This window comes from Nyctereutes procyonoides, unplaced genomic scaffold (genome assembly GCF_905146905.1).
Source record: "Nyctereutes procyonoides isolate TBG_1078 unplaced genomic scaffold, NYPRO_anot_genome, whole genome shotgun sequence".
NCBI lineage: Eukaryota > Metazoa > Chordata > Mammalia > Carnivora > Canidae > Nyctereutes > Nyctereutes procyonoides.
Genome location: NW_026575132.1, coordinates 25789010 through 25811417, shown reverse-complemented (window position 1 = coordinate 25811417; position 22408 = coordinate 25789010). Strand labels below are relative to the sequence as shown.

The window sequence follows — 22408 nt, the reverse complement described above, 5'->3', positions numbered from 1 at the left end:
ACCCCATTGAAGAGATAGTTTCTAAGTTGTGTTTTGGAGATGAGGAGGGGATAACTGGGAGAAGATCAGGTCAGTCTAGGCTGGAGTGCATTTTGAGAGACAGGGAGATGTATAGGTGTGGGGCAAGGGAGGGAATTTCATGACTGCAGGAAGTTGTGGGAAATGAGGTGGGCAGTGACCAGCTTTTGAAGAATTCTAATGAGTTTGGATTTTATCCTTAAGGCAACAGAGATTCATTGAAAAAGTTTATTTTATTATTAGAAAATATTTAATTTATTTATTTGAGAGAGTAAGAGCCAGAGAGATCAGAGGGAGAGGGACAGGGAAAAGCAGACTTGCTGCTTAACAGAGATCCTGGTGTGGGGCTCGATCCCAGGACCCTGAGTCATGACCTGAGCTGAAGGCAGATGCTTAACCAACTGAGCTACCCAGGTGCCTGCACTGAAAAACTTTAAGCAGGGGTTTAACATGATCCAGTTCAGATTAGTCTGGCAATAGGATAGAGTACGTGCCAGTGTTAGCTACCTTTCTAAACATTTGTCATTGGATCCTCATGACTATCCTGCAAGATAAGTAGTATTTATTCCTTGTTTTCAGAGTAGGAAGCCAAGATTGAAGGCAATGTGTCCAAAGTCATCTAACTTATAAGTGAATGAGCTGGAATTTTACTCCCAGGGAGGTCTGATTCGAGAGCCTATTTTCAAGGACTAGGATGATAATGTCTTCTGCTCACACAGCTTTCTAGGCTCCCAGAGCTTTTATTTTTTATTTTTTTAAAGATTTATTTATTTAGTTATGATAGACACACACACACACACACACACACACACACACACACACACACAGAAGCAGAGAGACAGGGACAGGCAGAGGGAGAAGCAGGCTCCATGCTGGGAGCCTGACGTGGGACTCGATCCTGGGACTCCAGGATCGCGCCCCGGGCCAAAGGCAGGCGCCAAACCGCTGAGCCACCCAGGGATCCCTCCCAGAGCTTTTATTAGAAATTAGTTTCACATGGGAGACACCTAACTCTGGGAAAGGGGTAGTGGAAAGGGAGGTGGGCGGGGGGTTGGGGTGACTGGGTGACGGGCACTGAGGGGGGTACTTGGCAGGATGAGCACTGGGTGTTATGCTAAATGTTGACAAGTTGAACTCTAATAAAAAAAGTTAAAAAAAATTAGTTTGAGAGAGATGCTGGGGTGACTCAGTGGTTGAGCATCTCCCTTCAGCTCAGGTCATGATCCTGGGGTCCTGGGATCGAGTCCCACATTGGCTTCCCCGCAGGGAGTCTGTTTCTCCCTCTGCCTGTGTCTCTGCCTTTCTCTGTGTCTCTCATAAATAAATGAGCAAAATCTTTAAAAAATAAATTAGTTTGAGAGTAAACAGTAAGAACTTGTTTGCAGGAATTACTGCCACTGGTCCCTTCCACCCTTTTATATAAACAGAGCTGTTTCAGTCAGTAGCATTAGAGGCCAAGGTCTTCTATGGGAGGCCTAAGGGTGTAGGTTTTTTTTTTTTAATTTTTATTTATGATAGTCACACACACACACACACACACACACACACAGAGAGAGAGAGAGAGAGAGAGAGGCAGAGACATAGGCAGAGGGAGAAGCAGGCTCCATGCACTGGGAGCCTGATGTGGGATTCAATCCCGGGTCTCCAGGATCGCGCCCTGGGCCAAAGGCAGGCACTAAACTGCTGCGCCACCCAGGGATCCCTAGGGTGTAGGTTTATCAGCAGAAGCACTTGAAGACAAGTGGGCATCATTTCCTATATCCTTTCTTTAGTTTTCCTGAGGTCATGTGATCTTTTGGCATCAACGGAGTGGATGGGACAAAGTATTTTTGAGAAACTGTTCTTTGGTGGATTTCTTTTCTTAAGATTTATTTATTTATTTGAGAGAGAGAGAGAGAGTATGTGTGTGTGGTTGGGAGGGACAGGGCGAGGGAGAGAGAGTCTCAAGCGACTCCACGTTGAGCACAGAGCCCAATGCGGGGCTTGATGCCATGACCCTTAACTGAAACCAAGAGTCAGAGGCTCAACTGACTGTACCACCCAGGTGCCCCTCTGGTGGAGTTTTGATTTGGAATCCAGTAAAGGTGGACTTGAGTGCTTGGAGAACTTCTCATTCATCTCTGAATTTCTGAGGTCCATCAACAGTGTTTAGCAGATAATAGTTTTGATCTGTTGATTTTAGTGAAATTTTTTTGTCCAATTTTCCATCCTTTAGATAGTTTACCTCTTTGGTTCAAAACCCTGTAATTTTTTTCTAAGTAACACCAGGGGGCACTGTTCCCTCAATAATGCTTGTTCTGGAACCAAAAAAAAAAAAAAAAAAAAAATTAAGTGTTCCGGGAGCCCTTGGGAAGTCCTAGCAATAGCTAGTCTCACTGTGCATCACACAGCCCTCGAAATTCAGAATAGTGAGATTGAGAAGGTAGTTTTAGGAGGGTGATGGGCTCTGATAGTTTTTTTCCCCCAAATTATAAAGGAAACTCGTATAATGATATTATAGTAGAAAATAATATGTCAGGGGAAAACGAGCTATTCTAGGCAAATTCCTCTAATTGGGCAGCCCCAATAAGAAAAGAAGCTTCAGTATTGGGGAGACCATTGAACAATTGGTGAACAATTAGGCTTTAAGGTAAAATAAAATATGTATTATTATAAAAAAGAAGACTACCAACCCAGGGAAACCCCTGAGCCTGAGGAAGCTTTATAGGGAAAAAGTTAGAGCCAGCGGACACTGTCAAGGATGTAGGCGGATACTATTCCAGGCTTGTGTGTGTGTCTGTGAGGTCACACAGTCATAATTTTTGTTTATTACTCATTCTTGTGATAGTTTTTATTTCATTTTTTTTCAATGAGTAATTCATGCAAAAGGCAAACATTTCAAATAGCATTAAGAAAGGGTCTAGAGTGAAAAAATAGGTCCTTCTACTCCACCCTCTAGTCTCTTATTTTCCTTCTTTAAAGCAACTACTGATACCATCTTCTTGTGATTTCTTAAGGAAAGCTATATGTAGGTTTGTGTAGATGTAAGTATGTGTGTACTCACACAATCAAATACTTATCTGGGCGTATGGATGCCTTTTCACAAATGGCAGCATACTATCCACACTATTCAGTAGCTTGCTCTTTTCACTTAATTATAGAACTTAGAAAATATTTGTAACAATCTGTTTGGACAATCTGCTTTAATATTCTTTAATGGTAACATAGAGTTTTATTTGATGGCATATATCAACTTGTATTGAATCGATATACTACTAGTAGACACTTAAGTTGTTTTCATTCTTTTGCTGTTACACATAGTGGTTACTCTTGTATTTACTTTTCCTACGTGTAAATGTAGGAGTAACTTCCTAGCAATGGAATAGTTGAATCAAGGAGTATTTGGGGCTCCTGGCTGGCTCGGTCGGAAGAGCGTGCAACTCTTGATCTCAGGGTCGTGAGTCTGAGCCCCACATCAGGTGTAGAGATTGCTCAAAAAAATAAATAAACAAACGTAAAAAAAGGAATATTTGTATCTTTAGTATTGCTCACAATAATGCCAGATTGTCTCCCAGAGAGCTTGCACACCTAAACTCCTACTAGCCATGCAGGAGAGTAATAAGAGAATACAGCGTGTGGTGTGTTCACGCTAAGATCTCAAGGCTGCGCAGGATATCATGAAATATCTCAAGCCTCGGATCTCTGCTTTCTAGCCCATTTCCACTTCCAGCCAGCTTCCTTCATTCCTTCTTCCTCCTCAAAAATGAAGGAGTCCGAGTATGTGCTCACAATGACTTATCCAAGGTAATACAAATAGAGTGGTGGAGCTGAGTTACAAAAGCATGTGTGTTCTTCCTGCCACACAAAAAACCCATTGTATTACCTTGGATAAGTCTTTGAATTTTTATGAGACTTGGCTTCATCATTGATAAAGGGGAGGCACCAGTCCCAACCTTACTATTGGAATCCTGGGGACTAAATATGAGAACATACATAGTAGTACTTAGCTTCAGCATTACTGTGAACCTTTGAGAACACATACTCGGACTCCCTAATTTTTCCTTGAAGAAAATAAGGACCGTGAGAGTGCTTGGGATTAAGCCATTTTCACATCTAGATGCTCTCAGAGCCAGGGCTAGAATCTAGATGGAATTTCCAGTCTGTTGCTCTTGTCACCATATCCAAACCTGATAGGATTCATTTTGGGATTGATAACTGCCATTTAGCTCTCCTGCCTCTGACTGTCAACATTTCAATGGGAAATCTGCAGATGTCAGGGGGGGGTGGGGGTGGGAGGGTGTTATAAATAGATTTCCTCTGGAAAAGATTGACAACTCCTGCCTCTGTATCTACCACACTTCCTGACCTCCTTAACTCTCCTGAGCAATTTGAGGGCAGAAGCCTCATGGGGTCACAGCATGTTCTAGGCACATAGTAGGTGTCTGTTGAAGTGGCTTGTGGAATCACACTTCTTCATATATCATCGTCTGCAAACGAAGGGGTGGGGGTCTTCCTGACCTGAAGCGCTTCAAGATATTTCCTTGAAAATCCTTGTAGTATCTGTGGATTTGCTTTGAAATCTATTACTTCAGCCACATGACTTGTCCTAATTAATTGATCTAAGCATGCATCTAACTTGGAAATGAGTTATACCCCAATGATTCAGAGTGGTGTAGTCCAATTCTATGAAATTATTTGAAAAGTTGAAATATTTACTGATAAAAAGATAAATTATTTTTTTCTTTTTTGCTATATAGACATTGGCGTCTGGTACATAGCTTTGGGTGCCTGGCATGGCATTACCCTATATATTTAGATACAGCATTGATTAAAAGCTGTTTCTCCTTATGTTTCCTGTTTATTTACCACCACTCAAAGAGATCGCTGTTAAGGTGGATTCCCAGAGAGAGGCTGGTTGTCACCTTTAGGAGTTTCTGTTATTTGAGGGCTGCCGCCAGAGGGATGGTGATGCTGCTTGGTTACCAATTGCAATTACTTTCAGTTCAGCCCCTCTAAACACGGACTTGCTTTCATACAAGGATTCACCTATTTTTCCACTATTCACCTCGAACAGGACAAAACCTAACAAAATAGTTCCTAGGAAAGAAGGTTGGGTCTGGAGCAGATGAATTTCCCCAAAGCAGAACTTCTGCTGCATTTTGAACAGTACTTGGAGGCTTCAGTTTATCCTTAGGACCTGAACTGGGAACCAGGACCAGGTTGGGATGTGCTGCATGATGGGAAGAAGTGACTGGTGTTTCCAGCTCCATTTGACTTCTGGCCTTCTGCTCTGCATCAGCCCCCCTGCATTTATTGGGTCCTGGTGGTGGTACAAAAGCTGCTACCTCTCGCCCATATCCCCCTCACCCCAATCTCTTCTCTTCTGATCTGTCCTTAGAAAAGCGTAGGGGTGCCTATAATATGGCCAGTTGGCCAACTCTGGCTTGCTGCCTATTTTTCTGAAGTTATGTTGGAAACCCACTACCCTCATTTATTACATGTTGTCTATGGGCATTTTCATGAAGTAACAGCAGAGTTGAGTATGTTGACAGGGACTGTAGAGCTGAAAATATTGACTATCTGACCCATGCAGAAAATGTTGCTGACCTCTGATCTCGGACCTTTCTTTTTAATGTTTCCTTTAGCTCATCTCCTTGGGGCACGTGAAGGAAACCCTGATAGCATCCTTTGGTCACAAAGAGATTATTGATTTTATTTATTTATTTATTTTTAAAAGATTGTATTTATTTATTATTTATTTATTTATTTATTTATTTATTTATTTATTTATTTATTTATTTATTATTTATTTGACACAGAGAGAGAGTACATGCACAAGTAGGCAGAGCGGCAAGCAGAGGAGAGAGGGAGAAGCAGGCTCCCTGCTGAGTAGAGAGCCCAGTACGGGATTGTGACTCTGAGCCAAAAGCAAAGACAGACTCTTAACTGACTGAGCCACACAGGTGCTCCGAGATGATTGATTATAGTTATTTTCTTTGACTAAGGCTCTTTTCTTTCTAAGGCTACTGGACACCTTGTGTGGGTGAATTAGGTGATTCTATATAGGTATATGTTGTTATATGAGAACAGCATCCTAGTTGCACAGCAGCATGGCTATGCTTATGTCCTTCTTACCTTGTTAAGAGCAAGGTGTGCTGGGCCAGTTTCATCCTTCCTAGGCTGAACTCTTGGTGACTGGCTGGCTTCTGTTCCGATGACCTTAGACTTTGCTGCATTTGTGGGAGCAGATCGAAACTCTCATTCTGGACTATCATCAGCCCTGAAATGGCTCGTAAGCAGTGGCTGGGTCTAATTTCCAAGGCTTTCTGCTCTCTGTTGACTTTTGTCTTCTGTTATGTTCCAGCTAGCACACTCTTTTAGCTACACCTACTTTCCTGAAGCCTACTTGGATTTTCTGCTTTTGTTTCTTAGTCTCTGCAGGAGAGTTGGAACAACACCTTTCTCTTATCAACTCTGTCACAACCTTCTCTTTAAATCACCACTCTGGGCTGTCTATCCATGTGTTCTCCTCTCTCCTTCCCACCCTTTTATCTATGCTACAAAGAAAGCCCTCGAACTTCTTTCACATACCTATTCAGTTACTGTATTTTTATAGCCATGTAAATGGATTGCTTGCTTATGAAACTGTAAGTCCCTGTGAAAACATATATTTTTCAGTATTTTCTAGTTCCTAATATGGTGTTCGGGAGTACTCTGTAACTGTCTGTTGGCTGATTGATATCTCTTCCATGAAAGGTCTCCCAGCATTTGGTTCGTCCTCTCATGGGCATGAGTCTGGCCTTGCAGTGCCAAGTGAGGGAACTAGCAACCTTGCTTCGCATGAAAGATCTAGAGATCCAGGACTACCAGGAGAGTGGGGCTGTGCTGAGTCGAGGTGAGAGGGCATTCTTTGGGGTGTTGGGTGGGGACTGGTACAGGTGGCTAAAGGGCCTCAGAAAATGGGAGAGTCATTTGCATTAGAGGTGTGCTTCCCTGAGTTGGTGCTGGGTACTGACCATAACTGGAGACTTGAGGCTGGGTGATACTTCTCTCTGCCTTGATGACCCAGCTGGCACCCAACTAGCCAAAAGAAACTGTAGCTGAGTCCAGCCATTGCCCCAAGCAATGGCAAGGAAAGAGTTTGGAAAGGGGCCATCAGTTGTACAAAACTGTACGAGGGCAGCAGCACAAACATAGGGTGGGACCCTATGAAGCATAGCTCCAGCTTCAGAATAAAAATTCAGTTCGACCTTCGTCTTTGTGGCGGGATGAACTCCTATAGCACATGCTGCCACTGAACACATCCTGTGTTGCTAATCACCCTCTCCTCCTCCTCTGTTTGCTCACACACTCATCCCTTCTCCCACTGGACTCCGGGTGTTACATGTTTATGCTCCCTACCAAGAAATCTTGGGCTCTGTTTCTTTTCCTTCTCACAGGCAGAAAGCTCATCCTAAGACTAACATTTCTTTTCTGTATTATTACAGATCGGTTGAAGACAGAGCCATTTGAAGAAAATTCCTTCTTGGAACAATTTATGGTAGAGGTAGAGTATACAAAAATAAGGATTTTCTTTCTCCTTGTGCACTTTTGCTTTATTTTCTTTCCAGGTGCCCGAGTAGTGACTTGTGTTTTGGGTGCTAGCTGGTTTGCATGGTTGGAGAATCCTTTCTCTGCAAAAGTTGCCTATAGAAAATCTGTTAAAACTTGAGATGTGTGTGGGGAAGATGGGGTGAAATAGGGGGCAAGACTATGAAAGGCAGAAGTGGGCTGGTGAACATTTGTAAAAACATCTCTGCTAACGTACCTAGGAGTTTCATTTAGAATTCCCTAACCTTGGAGGGTTTGGTTGCCCAGTCGATCAAATTTTTGCTTGTTGAGATCTGATCACAGGTCTGGATTGTGGAGCAGGGTTTGGGGAGGAGTCATCATGACTTGCCCCTCCAACATCCCACAGTAGAGGAAGGTGAAAAGCACAGGGTTACCATTTGGGAACTGTCTTGTGGGCACAGTAGTCTGTGGAAAATCACAGTGTTTATACAAGGGGACTGGCAAAGGAATGAATGGGGAGTAGATAATTGTGGCCTGTCAGAAGCTCCTGCCTAGGTTTCTCTTCTAAGGATTGAGCTTGGCCAAAAGAAACATCTATTAAACGGCAAACAGGGGAGTATTAATAATAGTGACCTTTGATAATACCAGTCAATATTGATTTTCTCCTCTCACTCTTTTAGGACTTGTTGGTTGTACAGTTAGTACCTTCGTCTTATTGCCCTCTTTTCTAATTATACACATTAACCAAGCTGGTACTTTACTATGTAAGCAAATAATGCTATTATAATATTGTGTTCTGTATAGATTACTCGTGTTTCTGTCTTGTCATCTAGGCTACTTTGTAAACTCCTGGTGGACAGGGACTATGACTCATATTTCTTTTGAACATGAAGTTAGTATTTTTTGCAGGGCTAGGCAGAAAGCAGGTGTTTTTGACTTGGAACCTTCTGTTCTGCCTCTGCGCAGTGGCTGAGCAAAGACGCCATCGTGCTTGGGGTCTTAACAGTGAGAACCAAAAATGCAAGTTGAGTGCTCAAGTGTCTCCTGAAGCAATCTAACTCTGGAGAAGGAAAGCATGCACTGTGAAGTCCTGAGGCAGAGTAGATTTCAAGTCTTTATGGGGAAAGAGAGCCCCTTACACCTGGACTTGCACAGAGATTTCCTAGGCCATTTTTCTGTCGGAGAGCTTCCTCCATCTCTAAGTGTAGGTTTTAAGGAGGCTAATGCAGGCTGAGGATGATATGCTGATTCCGTCTCTGCCCCTTAGTTAAATAATACAAGACTTATTCTCAGCCCAGCAGAGAGGTCCCTTCCTGATCTGGTGCCTGCGTACCTATCCAGCTGGGTTTCTTGACATTTTTCTTTATAAACCTTAGGCTTCAGTCACAGAGAAGGGCTTTGAATTGCCAAAATGCCTTCCTCTCGCCTTTATGTCTTGGCACACATTGTTCCCTTTATCTGTAATGCCCAATGCCCTGGCCTTATCTACCTTGTAAACTTCTATTAATCTTTTAAGTGTCAGCTTTGGCTTCTTTGAGAGACCTTTCCAGACTCTCCTTGTAAAGATAATCCTTCTTCCCTGCTGCTATAGTACCTTGGTTCCTACCTCCGTTTTACCACATAGAACTTTGTGATATTACTGTCTATAGGTCTGCAAGACAATGCCTTTCTCCTCTGTTGATCTCTGAAAACCATTTGAGGGCAAGGACTGCGTTGCATGCATTTCTATATCCCCGGGGCCTGAACATAGTGCCTGGGAATAGTAGATTCTCTGTAAGTTTGTGGGTGAAGATGTTACTAATTTTGTGCTAGGGGGAGTCTCACGAAAATTGGGGCAGTGTGGCCTGTGGATATGGTGCTGCTGTGAGACCTAAGTTTGGGGTCTTCAGTTATTCTCCTGCTTTATTTTGCAGCTTTGGATAAATTAGTACTTCCAGAGACTCTGTTTTCTTATTTGCAAAATTGGAGGCTCATCTCTTCCATGCTTTTGGGGTAGGGGCAACCCTGCAGAGTCGAATGAGAAAGCATAGAATCCTGGTGCCAGCCCGGGGAAGAGTATTACTGCATCGGAACCAATTACCAATTACTTCAGAAATACTGGTCTCTTAAGTCCTGGGTGGATCACACCCAAACCACATAGACGTACAGAATTTTACATATCTGCAGAGGGTCTGAGAGACAAGTAGCTATAGCTTTCCATTTCACAGACTAAGAAATTGGACCTCAGAGAGGTTAAGTGACTTACCTAAGGTTATGTCGCTGTAGCTGTATGTTTAGAGCCCTCCTACATTTCTTGTCTGGGATCATCCCTATTTTGTTTTGCCACTCTAACTGGTTGTACACACCAATTAAAGGATGGTTAAGTGCTAGGATCATGGGGAATTTTTTTTTGAAGATTTTATTTTTTATTTACTCATGAGAGATACAGAGCAGGAGAGAGAGAGGCAGAGACACAGGCAGAGGGAGAAGCAGGCTCCATGCAGGGAGCCCGACGTGGGACTCGATCCCGGATCATGCCCTGGGCTGCAGGCGGCGCTAAACCGTTGCGCCACCCGGGCTGCCCATCATGGGGAATTATTGTGACCTCTGGGATCACTGCATTGTCCTCTGGGATCACCAAATGTTCTGCATAGCTGCTAGAACCCATTTTCTAATGGGACTGCAGAATTTCTTATGGCCACTGCATCTTTTCAGTTATTCTGCTTGTCTGGGGTCCTACAAACAGGACACAGAAGGGTCATGGGGTCACCTAAAACAGCTGAAAGGATGTGCCATCAAAATAAGCAACATAGGAAGATAAACAAACCAGGGACAGAGAGCTCAGGGTGAAGGTGCAGGGGGGCCAGGGCTGATGTCAGAGGGCCACGCGGTCAGTGCCTGGGGTCTGTTTTTCCTGGTTCTAGGCGAGAGGCTGGAGAGATAGGGCACAGAGGGCAGTAGGACAGGGAGGTTTCTAGGATACTAAGGCCAGGAAAATATTTAAGGGTTGAAGAGAGGTTACATCTTCATATTTAGTTCTTTTGTTTTTCCTCCCCCACCCCCCACTTTGAGCCTTGGATTTCTCATTTCCAAGGAGCCCAAGGGGGCCAGTTGATGGTGGCCCGACTGGAGGGGGAGTGTCCTTCAAGTCGACTGGGCGGGGTGGCTTCAGGCATGATTTTCATAGAGGGAAGATCCTCGTAGAGAGCATCTCCTAGGACTGGGAGCTGGGAGGCACCATTAGGAGTAGGAGATAAGTCAAGGAATCAGGGACCATTACTGCAAGGCAGTAGGAACCGTGTGAAAGAAGTTTAGGAGGATCAGGCTGGCATGGCCTTCTCTCACTCTGGTCCACTGGAGGGAGTTCCTTCTCCCAGCCCCATCCATGCCTCCTCCTCTCCATCTGGTTGCCATCAGGCTGTGCGGCTGCTGGCGGGCTCTTTATTTATTTATCCCAGTGTAATGGGGTGAGGAGGGAGCTGGCCTGAGGCTGGCATTCCGAGGCCATGCCACTGAGCCACAGGCGGTTTGCATGGGTGTGTGAGTCACTGGGGCTGCATGCTGCTCAAACCAGACGCGGCCAGGCTCAGGGACAGCAGGCAGCCCAAAATAGAGCCCCGCCCTCTGCAGCTGGCAACCCCTGGCCAGGAATCAGCCCTTGACACCAAAACCTGAGCAGTTGCATGAAGTTGGCTTCCTTAAGTGGGGGTGGGGATGGGGGGGCACTTGACAGAGAGATCCTCTCCTTCCCTGTCTTCAGAGGAGTGTATTCAGCACAATAGTCCTTCCCACTGATGCATGCCTTATACGATTTAAATTAATCTGTTCAATCCAATACCTTCAGCAGTTTCTATCATATACTTATATGACTCTAGCGACATTGATTTGACTCAGCATCCTAAATGTAGCCAGAGCCTTTGTGTCCTGTCTAGTTTTAGTACTGTCTTCATTCCCTGTCTGGTTGCAGCCTGTTGCTAGAGCAGATGCTTCAAGTTGTGAAGATATTCACTGCTGCCCTTAGAAAGCTGGAAGTTATATCAAAGCCGCCCTGGGAAGAGGAGGAGGAGTCCTTGAACCTGGAAATTGCTTGCTGTCCAGTTGAGTTCATTCACGGACAGCTTCTGCTTGGTTTCCTTGGCTGGCGTTCCATTCTTTACCTGCTCCTTAAATGTTAGTGTTAATTCAAAATTGTGTCCTCATCCACTTGTCCTTCTCTCCCTGGGTCATCTCATCCAGACCCCAGTTTGAACTGTCACTATTATACCACCAAGTGCCAATTTTATATCTCCCATCATGCAGCCCATATTTCTTTCTGCACATTTGATGTTTCTACCTGGATGTGTCCCACATTGTACTACCCTAAACATGTCCAAAATAAGCCACCCACTCCCCCTCTTTCTCTTCTGATATTCCTAATCTTGGAGAATCCTACCCGTATCCATTCAGCTTTCTAAGCCAGAAACTTGGGAGTTACTCACTTTTCTCTTTGTCCTTACTTTCAAATCCTACTTGTCAACTATCTTTTGAATCTGCTCCTCTCTTATCTGGCGACTGTTGCCTTAGAATAGCAGCACCCACCCCACTCACCCCACAGTTGAATTTGTATTATGTCAGAGTGATCTCTTTGAGACAGAAACAGAAATCCAGTTGCTTAAAGCAAGTGGTTCAAACTCCTTGCATGGCACACAGGGTCGTTCATGATTTGGTCCTCTTGACCTCTACAGCTTGATCCTCTGCCACTTTCCCGAACTGAAGTCCTGATGCTTATTTATTCCTTGACCAGTGTGCCTGGGATTCTCTTATTTCTTGTCCTCACTGCAGACTCCTGTTCAGCTTTCCTGACTGCACAGACATCATCCCTTTTGTGAGCTTTCCATGACCATTTCTCCTTTCCTTGGTCTGTTTTTCTTGCCGGCACAGGTACACTCTCCTGCTGTTCCTGCCGCCTCCTGTACTGACTGACCTCTCCCATAGCATTTGGAAGACATGAAACGAACAGGATATGGAAATGAAAAGGAAGGATGGGGAGGCAAGGAAAATTGAGTTGGCTGATCTTTTCTCATTTAGATTTTTCCTTTAGAAGACTTGTTAATTCCTTCTCCTCAATGTTTTCTTGATATGGCTTCCATACTGCAACACTCTCCTGTTTTTCTTCCTACTTCATCGGTTGCTCCTTCTCAGAATCTCCTGCTGGTTCTTTCTCTCCCTTACCTCTTTTTTTTTTTTAAGAGATTTTATTTATTTATTCATGAGAGACACAGAGAGAGGCAGTGACACAGGCAGAGGGGGAAGCATCTCTAAGCAGGGAGCCCGATGTGGGACCCGATCCCAGTCTCCAGGATCACACCCTGAGCCAAAGGCAGGCGCTCAACCACTGAGCCACCCAGGTGACCCCCTACTTTTTTTTTAAAGTAATCTGTACACCTAACGCAGGGCTGAACTCACAACACTAACACCCCAAGATCAAGAATCACATACTCCTCTGACTGAGCCAGCCAGGTGTCTGTCCCTTACCTCTTAATGTTGGGGTGCCTCAGGATTCAATCCTTGGTGCTCTTTTTTAACTTTAGTGATCTCATATAGTCCCATGGCTTTAACTACCACTTTATTGACAAATCCCAAATTTAATCTCTACCCTTAGACCTTACCTCCAAACTCTAGGCTTGACATTCCCATGTGGAAGTCCAACAGAATCTGAAACTCCGCATGTCCAAAACTGAACTTCTAACCTTACCCCCAAGTTTGTTTTTCTAACAACCTCCTCCCATCTTAGCTGATGGAAATGTCACCTTTTCACTTGCTAGGGCCACAAACCTTAGAGTCATCCTTAACTTCTGTCTTTTTCTCATATCCCACATCTAGTCCATCAGGAAGTCCTGTTGGCCTTCAAAACACACCCATAATTTCACTTTTGCTGCTGCCACTCTGGTCTGAGCCACAATTGTCTCTTTCTTGCATCATTGCAATAACCTCTTTATTGGTGTCTCTGCTGCTACCTATGCCCCCTTCTGGCCCATTACCAGCAAAGTGATCTTATTAAAATACAGATCACATCATGATACTCCCCTGCTCAAAGTCCTTCATTAGTTTACATTACACTTCTAGAGTAAAACCTAAAGGTCTTACAGTGGCCTACAAAGCCCTACATGATCTGGACCTCATTACCTTTCTGATTTCATCTACCACTTTCTCCTTCCTTTACTCCATTGCACCCACACTGGCCGCTTGCTGTTTTTCTAGCACTTTCTAGCACCACTTGCCTTTAGTCCTTTATGCTGCCTATTTCCTCTGCTTGGAATGCTCTTTCTTCAGATATTTGTGTGGCCAAGTCCTTCACTTCCTTTATGTCTGGATTAGTTATCTATCGCTTTATAACACATTATTCCAAAATGTCATGGTTTAAAACAACAAACAGTTGTGGAAGGTCAGAAATTTGGAAGCAGCTTAGCTGGGTGATTCTGATTCAGGGTCTCTCATGAAGTCACAGTCAAGATGTTGGCTGGGAATGTGATTATTCTGAGGCACTGGAGAATTCACTTCCAAGTTCTCTCATGTGGCTGTTGGCAGGAGATGCTGTTGCCCTGTAACATGGCATCTCCATGGGGTTTCTCACATGACATGGCTTGCCTTCCTCCAGAGCAAGTGATCCAAGAGACAGGCGAAGACTGAAATGGAAGCTGCAGCCTTTTTATAACCTAATCTCAGGAGTGACAGCACATCACTCTTTTGTGGTGATCTCTTCATTAGAAGTGAAGCACTAAATGTAGGCCACATTCAAGTGGAGGGTAACTAAGCTCCACCTCTTAAGGGGAGGTGTGTCAAAAATACAATACATGGTTTTGTTCAAATGTTACCTTCACAATGGAGTTTACTGTGAGTATCCTATTTAAAATCATAAGCCACATCCTCACCTCTCTGCACATGACTCTGATTTTGATTTTTTCTATAGCATTCATCTTCCAACATACTATAAAATTTCTTTATTTCATTATCCTCATTGTTCATGGCATCTTCCCCCTGTTAGAGCATGTAAGCTGAGCAAGGACAAGGATGGATGTTTTGTGCCCTGGTTCATCCAGAGAATGTAGAACACTGCCTCTACACACAGTAGGCACTCAGTACATATTTATTGAATGGATGAAGGAATCTTAGCTTCCTACTCTTCTTTATTTTCCCTATCTTATGAATAGGCCATGAAACAATCACCCTGTTGGTAGGTCTGAGACCTAGATAGCCCTACTATAAATAGATGAGTAACCTAAGGAGAGAATTGCTATCAGATTGCCATTCATTCTCCCACCTGCCTGTTTACTGGGATATAATCCCAATTTTGGGATGAACTATAAACCTTGAATCTTTTATTACTGAAATCCCCTAAAACCTCTCTTTTAGACCCAGTTCAGAAAGCAACTATCTCAGAAACCAAAAGAATAAGAACCTACCAGGGCACCTGGGTGGCTCAGTCAGTTAAGTGTCTGCCTTTGGCTCAGGTCATGATCTCAGGGTCCTGGGATTGAGCCCCACATCAGGCTCCCTGCTCAACAGGGAGTCTGCTTCTCTCTCTCCCTCTGCTCCCCCCCCACCCCCGTGCTTGTGCGGGTGCTCTTTCTTTCTCTCTGTCTCTCTCTCAAATGAATAAATAAAATCTTAAAAAAAGAAAAAGAACCTACCAAAATCCTGGAAAGAACATTAGTCATACAGCCAAAAGCAAGTTAATTAGTTTCCTCTTTCCTCAGTTTTTCCTCTCCCTGGGCTTTCCCTCCACAGTTAAAAGGGCTGCCCTGCCACCATAAGCCCGTTATTCAATATGTAGAGGAAGACACAGGACTCAGCATAGGTTTTTTTCAGTATCCCCATGGGCATCATGAAGCAGGATAAATCTAGGGGCATGAGACTGTCCTCCCTACCATCGTGTGTGTCAGTACTCTGATCTAGAGAAACTTACAGTTAATTCATTCTTCCGGTAGTCAGCATGGTGCATGTTCTTGTGGGCATACGGGGGATGATAATATTATCATCAAAGAGCTCGCTGTGCTTAATGAATGATAATAGGGGCTACAATAGTGTAGTGATTGGAAAAAGCTTCCTGCAAAAGGCAGGACTTGATCTGGACTTCTGTGTTTGTTTGGGGTTTTGCTAGGGAACTAGGTGGAAGGCATTTTAGCTGGGAAGCACATGGGCAAAGGATGTAAAGTCATGAGTGGGTGAGGATTAGCAGAAAATAAGGTTAGCAAGATGATAACTCGAGGCCAGGTTGTTGGGGAGCCTTAAATGCTGGGCTGGATGATTGGTACTTTATTCTGAAGGTAAATGTATTTCAGCTTTTTTTTTTTTCTGCCAGTAATCCATTTATTTGCCTGTTTCAATCCAGTTATTAACATCTATCATTACACGCAGTGATTCTCAAACAGGCACATTTCCTAGGAAGGAGATGGGCACTTCCTTCTCGCAGTTATTAATTACTGTAATAGATAGTGGGAAGCCGTGGAAAGTTTTGGCTGGAGAACTGACATATGAAAGCGATCTTTGGCAAGATTAGGCTGTCAGTGGTATGCCTATGTGAGCTGAAGAATAGTGGTGCTATTGACAGACTAGGAAAATCATGGGTGGGGCTCAATTAAATCTAATCTTGGGCATACAAAGGAATGGTTTTCCTTATTTAAAACACAAATCCACCAGTATTTGAGCTCTGGAATGAAAATCTCCAGGGAGGAAGGGATGGCTGCATATGTTTCTCAGCTATATTTCTCGGGAATTTTGCCTCCTCTTTGGGGTTTTCTCAATGTGGTTCCTGTAGTCACCATTGAGCCCTGCTACCAGGGGTCACCACCTCTTTTCTTTTTGGCCCCAGAATATATTAAAAGGCTTCTTTCTTTATATTCCTTTTACAAAATGTTATAGGGGCTTATGCTTTCAAAAGAAAATTTATCAAAAATCTGAGGGCGAGGGCAAACAAAAAGGAAATCAGGATGAAAATTCAAATGGGATAAAATTACTCATATCCAAGAGATGGATTTCTGATGCTGGGAATCCTTAATAGTGGAGATCTTCATTAGCTTCTAAATTCTCATATCCTAAAAGCCTCAAAATCAAGTGTTTACTAACTCAAATGTCTAAAGGGGACAGACATACAACATAAATATGATATCTTATATCAGGCTGGATATAATACAACATGTTTTTGGGGGTCTGTGGAAAACTGAATCGCACATGCCCCCCTCTATCTAGACCCAAATAGGTTAGCACAGTTGAACAGACACTGTTCTGGGGGCTTGTGTAGTTTACTTCACTGAAAGGAAGTACCAGCTCCTTCTAAAATGAAAACTGTTTTTTATTTATTTGTTTAGCTCCACAGAATTCACTGTTAGTCGCTCGTTTGGTTTCATTCTCATTTCCAGTCTGAGAAATCCACTTAGTTCAGAATTGAATTCTGAGGCAGAAATGCTTGAGATCTTATTTCTGGCAAACATCTAGCCTTCTTAGGTGTAAACTATCAGCTTCTTGTACCTCTGGAGCATTTTTCAGTGATTCACATAGTTGAGTCTCTCTCCTCTTCCCTTAGTAGAGGATGGGTTTCATAAAAGTCCATTCATGACATGACAATTAAACAGTGCTTTAGTCTATTAAAAAATGGTGGCTTCTATATAATCAGAGTTAATTGAAAAATATAAGATGAAAGTCTTTTTCACATACATGTTGGATTTAAATTGATTATAGGACCTGTAAGTGGGAATGCTCAGGAAAGCACTGACAAAGTAGCGCTGAAGTTTTGGTTGAGAAAACCTTTAGAAATAGAGAGATCTGGGAGTGTGCTGCAGAGGAGAAATATTTGAAGTCACAAGAATGGACGCTTTTTTTTTTTTCCTGGGAGGAGCACAGAAAAAAGAACAAAAGTCCAATGATTGAGATTTGGGGAACAATCATAATTGGAAGGAGTAGTCAGAGCCAGTGAAGGAAGTGTGAGCAGATAGGGGAATCTGAACAGAGTAATAAATTAGCCCAGAAAAGGGAACAGACATCTGTGCATGTGCCAGACATAGTTGCCAGGTGCTTTATCTAACTTATAACTTTTAATCCTTACAGCAAACCTATGAGGTTGGTGATATTATTCTCATTTTAAAGACAAAGAAGCAGAAGCTCAAAGGCTAAGTAGTTTGTTTCAGGTCAGCTCACCCGATTTGCTCTTATTTGTCTTTACTCAAGTCTCGTGTTCTTCCCATCACCCAGAGAGTGATCCACAGCACCACATGTGGGAGAGAGACCAAAGAGAATAGGCGCCTGCCTATCCTAGGAAAGACCAGTAGACAATTTGTGATCTTGGGCAGATTTCAGGCAGCTAAAGAAGGATCCATTGATAAGGTAATGAAGACAATGAGTTATAGAACTCTCACCAGAGTGGTTTCACTAGGAAAAGGAAGTGAGAGCTAGCTGCTGAGCTAGCAGGGCCTGAAGCAGATCCCTTTCTAATGATAGGAAGATGCTTGTGTGTTTGAAAGCAAAGGAGAAGCCATTGGAAATAGATAAATGTAAGCTGGTGGAGGGAGAATGACCATGTGAGAGCAGGGAACTGTGGAGTTGGATGCAGTGGGAGAATTAGTCCTTCCTCGGAGATTTGCCAATGGCATGAGGGCACAGGCAATGTTTTGAAGCAGACAACTTGATTTCTGCCTATGTCCCTCTTCTTTCCCCAGGAGATGTAGCCCTTTCTTTTTTCTTTTAAGATTTTTATTTATTTATTTTTGTGAAAGAGAGAGAGAGAGAGAGAGTGCGAGAGCGCGTGTACATGCGTGTGAGCATGAGTGGTGGGAGGGGCAAAGGGAAAAGCAGACTCCCCACTGAGCAGGGAGCCTGATTGGGTCTCGATCCCAGGACCCTGGGATCATGACCCAAGCCGAAGGCAGATGCTTAACTGACTGAGCCACCGAGGTGCCCAGCATAGCCTTTTCTTTTCTTTTTAAAATTTTTTTACAAATAAGATTTTATTTATTTATTCATGCGAGACACAGAAAGAGAGAGAGAGAGACAGAGAGAGAGACAGACAGACACAGGCGGAGGGAGAGGCAGGCTCCCTGCAGGGAACCCAAAGTGGGACTTGATCCCAGGACCCCAGCATCTCTACCTGAGCCAAAGGCAGACGCTCAACTACTGAGCCACCCAGGCATCCCCCGACATAACCTTTTCATTCAAGAATTTTTTTAAAAAGATTTTATTTATTCATGATAGACGTACAGAGAGAGAGAGAGAGAGAGGCAGAGATACAGGCAGAGGGAGAAGCAGGCTCCATGCCGGGAGCCCAATATGGGACTCCATCCCGGGACTCCAGGATCATGACCTGGGCCAAAGGCAGGCGCTGAACTGCTGAGCCACTCAGGGATCCCCGTCATTCAAGAATTTTAAAGTCCTTCCCAAGGGCATTTACTTTTACTTACTTAAAGAATCAGATGGTTACATGATTTTTCAGTTAATGACCAAAGTAGCAAAACTGACAGAGGTGAAAATATCTGCCATGTTCTTTCCATCTTCTGAACCCCCATGTCACTTTGTGTCTTTCCTGTGTCATTTATCACCACATTGCCTTGTAGATAGGAGTAGCCAGTGGTTGTACCTTAAAGGTCTTGGTGTTAGAAGAGTCTCTCACATTGGTAAATGTTGTCTCTGGTTATAGAAACAAAGAGGGAAAACAAAAGTACCAAATGACTTAGCTTTAAGTTTTCCTGATCTGTTGGCTTCATAACTTATTTCTTAAACATTTCTTTTTTTTTAATTTTTTTATTTATTTATGATAGTCACACAGAGAGAGAGAGAGAGGCAGAGACACAGGCAGAGGGAGAAGCAGGCTCCATGCACCGGCAGCCCGACGTGGGATTCGATCCCTGGTCTCCAGGATCGCGCCCTGGGCCAAAGGCAGGCGCCAAACCGCTGCGCCACCCAGGGATCCCCTTAAACATTTCTTTTTAAAAAAATTTATAAATTCAATTAATTAACATAGAGTGTATTATTTACTTCAGAAGTGGAGGTCAGTGATTCATCAGTTGTATATAACACCCAGTGCTCATTACATCATGTGCCTCCTTAATGCCCATCACCCAGTTACCCTGTCCCCCCACTCCTCTCCCCTCCAGCAATGCTCAGTTTGTCTCCTATGATTAAGAGTCTCTTATGGTTTGTCTCCCTCTCTGATTTCGTCTTGCTTTATTTTTCCTTCCTTTCCCCTATGATCCTCTGCTTTGTTTTTTGTTTCTTAAATTCCACATATTGGTGAGATCATATGATAATTGTCTTTCTCTGATGGACTTATTTCGCATAGCATAATACCCTCTAGTTCCATCCATATTGTTGGAAATGGCAAGATTAATTTTATCTATCTATCTATCTATCTATCTATCTATCTATCTATCTATCTAAGACCATGGGGTTGGGGCAGAGACACAGGCAGAGGGAGACGCAGGCTCCATGCAGTGAGCCAGATGTGGGACTTGATCCCAGGTCTCCAGGATCACACCGTGGGCTGAAGGTGGCGCTAAATGGCTGAGCCTCCTGCAGCTGCCCTTTTTTTTTTTTTTTTTTGATGGCTGAATATTCCATTGAATATAAATACCACATCTTCTTATCCATTCTTCTGTTGATGGACATCTAGGCTCTTTCCATAGTTTGGCTATTGTGGACATTGCTGCTATAAAATTGGGGTGCAGGTGCCCCTTTGGATCACTACATTTGTATCTTTGGGGTGAATACCTAGTAGTGTAATTGCTGGCTCATAGGGAAGCTCTATTTGTAGCTTTTTGAGGAACCTCCATATTGTTTTCTAGAGTGGCTGCACCAGCCTGCATTCGCACCAACAATGTAAGAAGGTTCCCTTTTCTCTGCATCCTTGCCAACATCTGTTGTTTCCTGACTTGTTAATTTTAGCCATTCTGACTGGAGTGAGGTGATATCTCATTGTGGTTTTGATTTGTGTTTCTCTTATGTGTTGGCTTAATAACTTTAGCCTTATCCCTAAAGTGTTCTCTTATTATGGTCTTCACTTATGGGTAATCTTTCTTTTTTATTTATTTATTTTTTTTGTAATCTTTCTTTTGGATAATGAGCCACACTGAAAAGTGAGAGGCTGAGTCCCATAGGTTAGCAACTTAACTGTCCAGTGTGTGTGGAACAAGATGTCAGGATTCATGGGTATCCTTGTTATCTCCCATAAAGGAATCGTCAAGGGAGTAATTGCCAGAAGGTCTCAGGAAGCTTTTTTTTTTTTTTTTTTTTCATTCTGTATGGGACATCTTTAGTCTATTTGTTTTTATACTTAGAAGTTTAAACTCTATGTGGATGGGACATTTTAAGCACCATTGAAAATATTAAACATTGTGGAATCATGCTGAAAAGTGAAAACATGGTTTCTGCCCTGAAAAGATGGCCTTTTGAGGGCGATTAGACCCCTGAAATTTACATACGTACAAAGGATATTCTAAATACGTAAGGTATGTTACTGCAGAGGGAGAAGAAATGGGCTCTGGGCTTCATAGCAGGTCAGTTTGGAAGAGGTATTTCTGGAAGAGATGAATCTTTGAGCTAAGAGTGTGAAGGGATTTTGTGTGGTAAATGGCTGCCAAACTAGGTATTTTATTCAGTTACAATCTTAGAGGCTCTTTCTATGTGTGGTGGTTTGAGGGAATCCTTCAAAAGCTCCTTGGCTTCCGTTACTCTTAACGCTTGAAGACTGAGCAGCTCTGAGGCTGCAGCTCTGATTGTACTTTGAATCCTTTACTCCACAGAACCCCTTTCAGTGTGGTGTGAGTGAAGCTAGGAGTGGGGTGGAGCTTTGAGGCAGGATGACAATACTCCTTGATCTAAAGAAGGAATAGTTGATGATTATCTTAGCATTCAGTTGTCTCCAGCTCTAGCAGCCGGGGAAAGAGCAGAGGGAAGTTGCTAAATTTAGTGGACACCAAAGGAGGTACTCATCTCAGGCAGACTCTTTTCCCCTCCACCTTTCCCCCAATTTACCTCTGAGATTGAGGTAAATAAGAATCAATATGAAATGGATGAGATTAGCTGTCTCAGAAGTGACCTACTTGTAAATATAGTGCTTATGAGACTAGGTTACAAGTCTGGACAGGCGCCTCAGCTAGTGCCTTAATGAAGGAAATCCTGGCATCTCAGGTATAGGTAGAGAAGATTAGAGTCATGGACTCTGGGGAGCTGGAAGGGATTTTATCAATCTAAGTGTATATCAAGCCTTTTTGCTTTACTTTTGAGGAAATTAGGGCCTACAAAGATAAAAGAACTCTCATGTAGACCAACAGTGGTAGATTTCAGCACCAGGACCCAAGGCTCTGAACTTTGGGCCCAGTATCACTCCATGATATCCCATTGCCTTGCCTCATGTTACACAGTGGCACTTGGGACTTTATGTGGACCGTAGCTAAGACCCGTTTTGTGAGCATCGTGGGGACCTAACTTATATAAGAGATGGGAAAATGGTCCATGGCTGGAGAGCTCTGTCCCAAGTACTGCCTCCTTTCTTCCTCTACATCCAATCCTTGGTCTTACACACCTCTAGGCTCTTAAAAGCAATCAGAGAAAAACTCTTATGTAATTAATTCATGAGGTCTGAGGAAGAGATGTACTAGCAGAGGAGCAGAGTTGTATCACATTCAAAATGAGAAACTAAAGAAGAACAATTTATCAATGTATCAAGCACAGTGCCAAAGCAGTGCTATAGTAGACTGGGGATGAATGTCCCATTTTTCCCCTGCAGTGTATATGAACCCTCCCATAAAGTCATTTGCTGTTTTCTCTGTCTTTTTTTTTTTTTCTGCATTTAATAAATAGCACTCAATGTTTATTTGGCTCCTTGGGAAAAATCAGTGGAAAATAGTTTGGTCAC

The 22408-nt window shown here is 43.3% G+C and overlaps 1 protein-coding gene across 3 annotated transcripts in view; it reads left to right on the top strand.

Moving 5' to 3' along the window:
- NHEJ1 (non-homologous end joining factor 1) overlaps window positions 1–22408 on the top strand; it is an 83282-nt gene that overhangs the window by 5820 nt on the left and 55054 nt on the right. For all 3 annotated transcript variants that reach the window (XM_055345505.1, XM_055345504.1, XM_055345506.1), the window contains exons 4-5: window positions 6754–6892; window positions 7485–7543. In XM_055345505.1, coding sequence (XP_055201480.1) covers window positions 6754–6892; window positions 7485–7543 — 198 coding nt within the window. The remainder of the gene's footprint in view (window positions 1–6753; window positions 6893–7484; window positions 7544–22408) is intronic.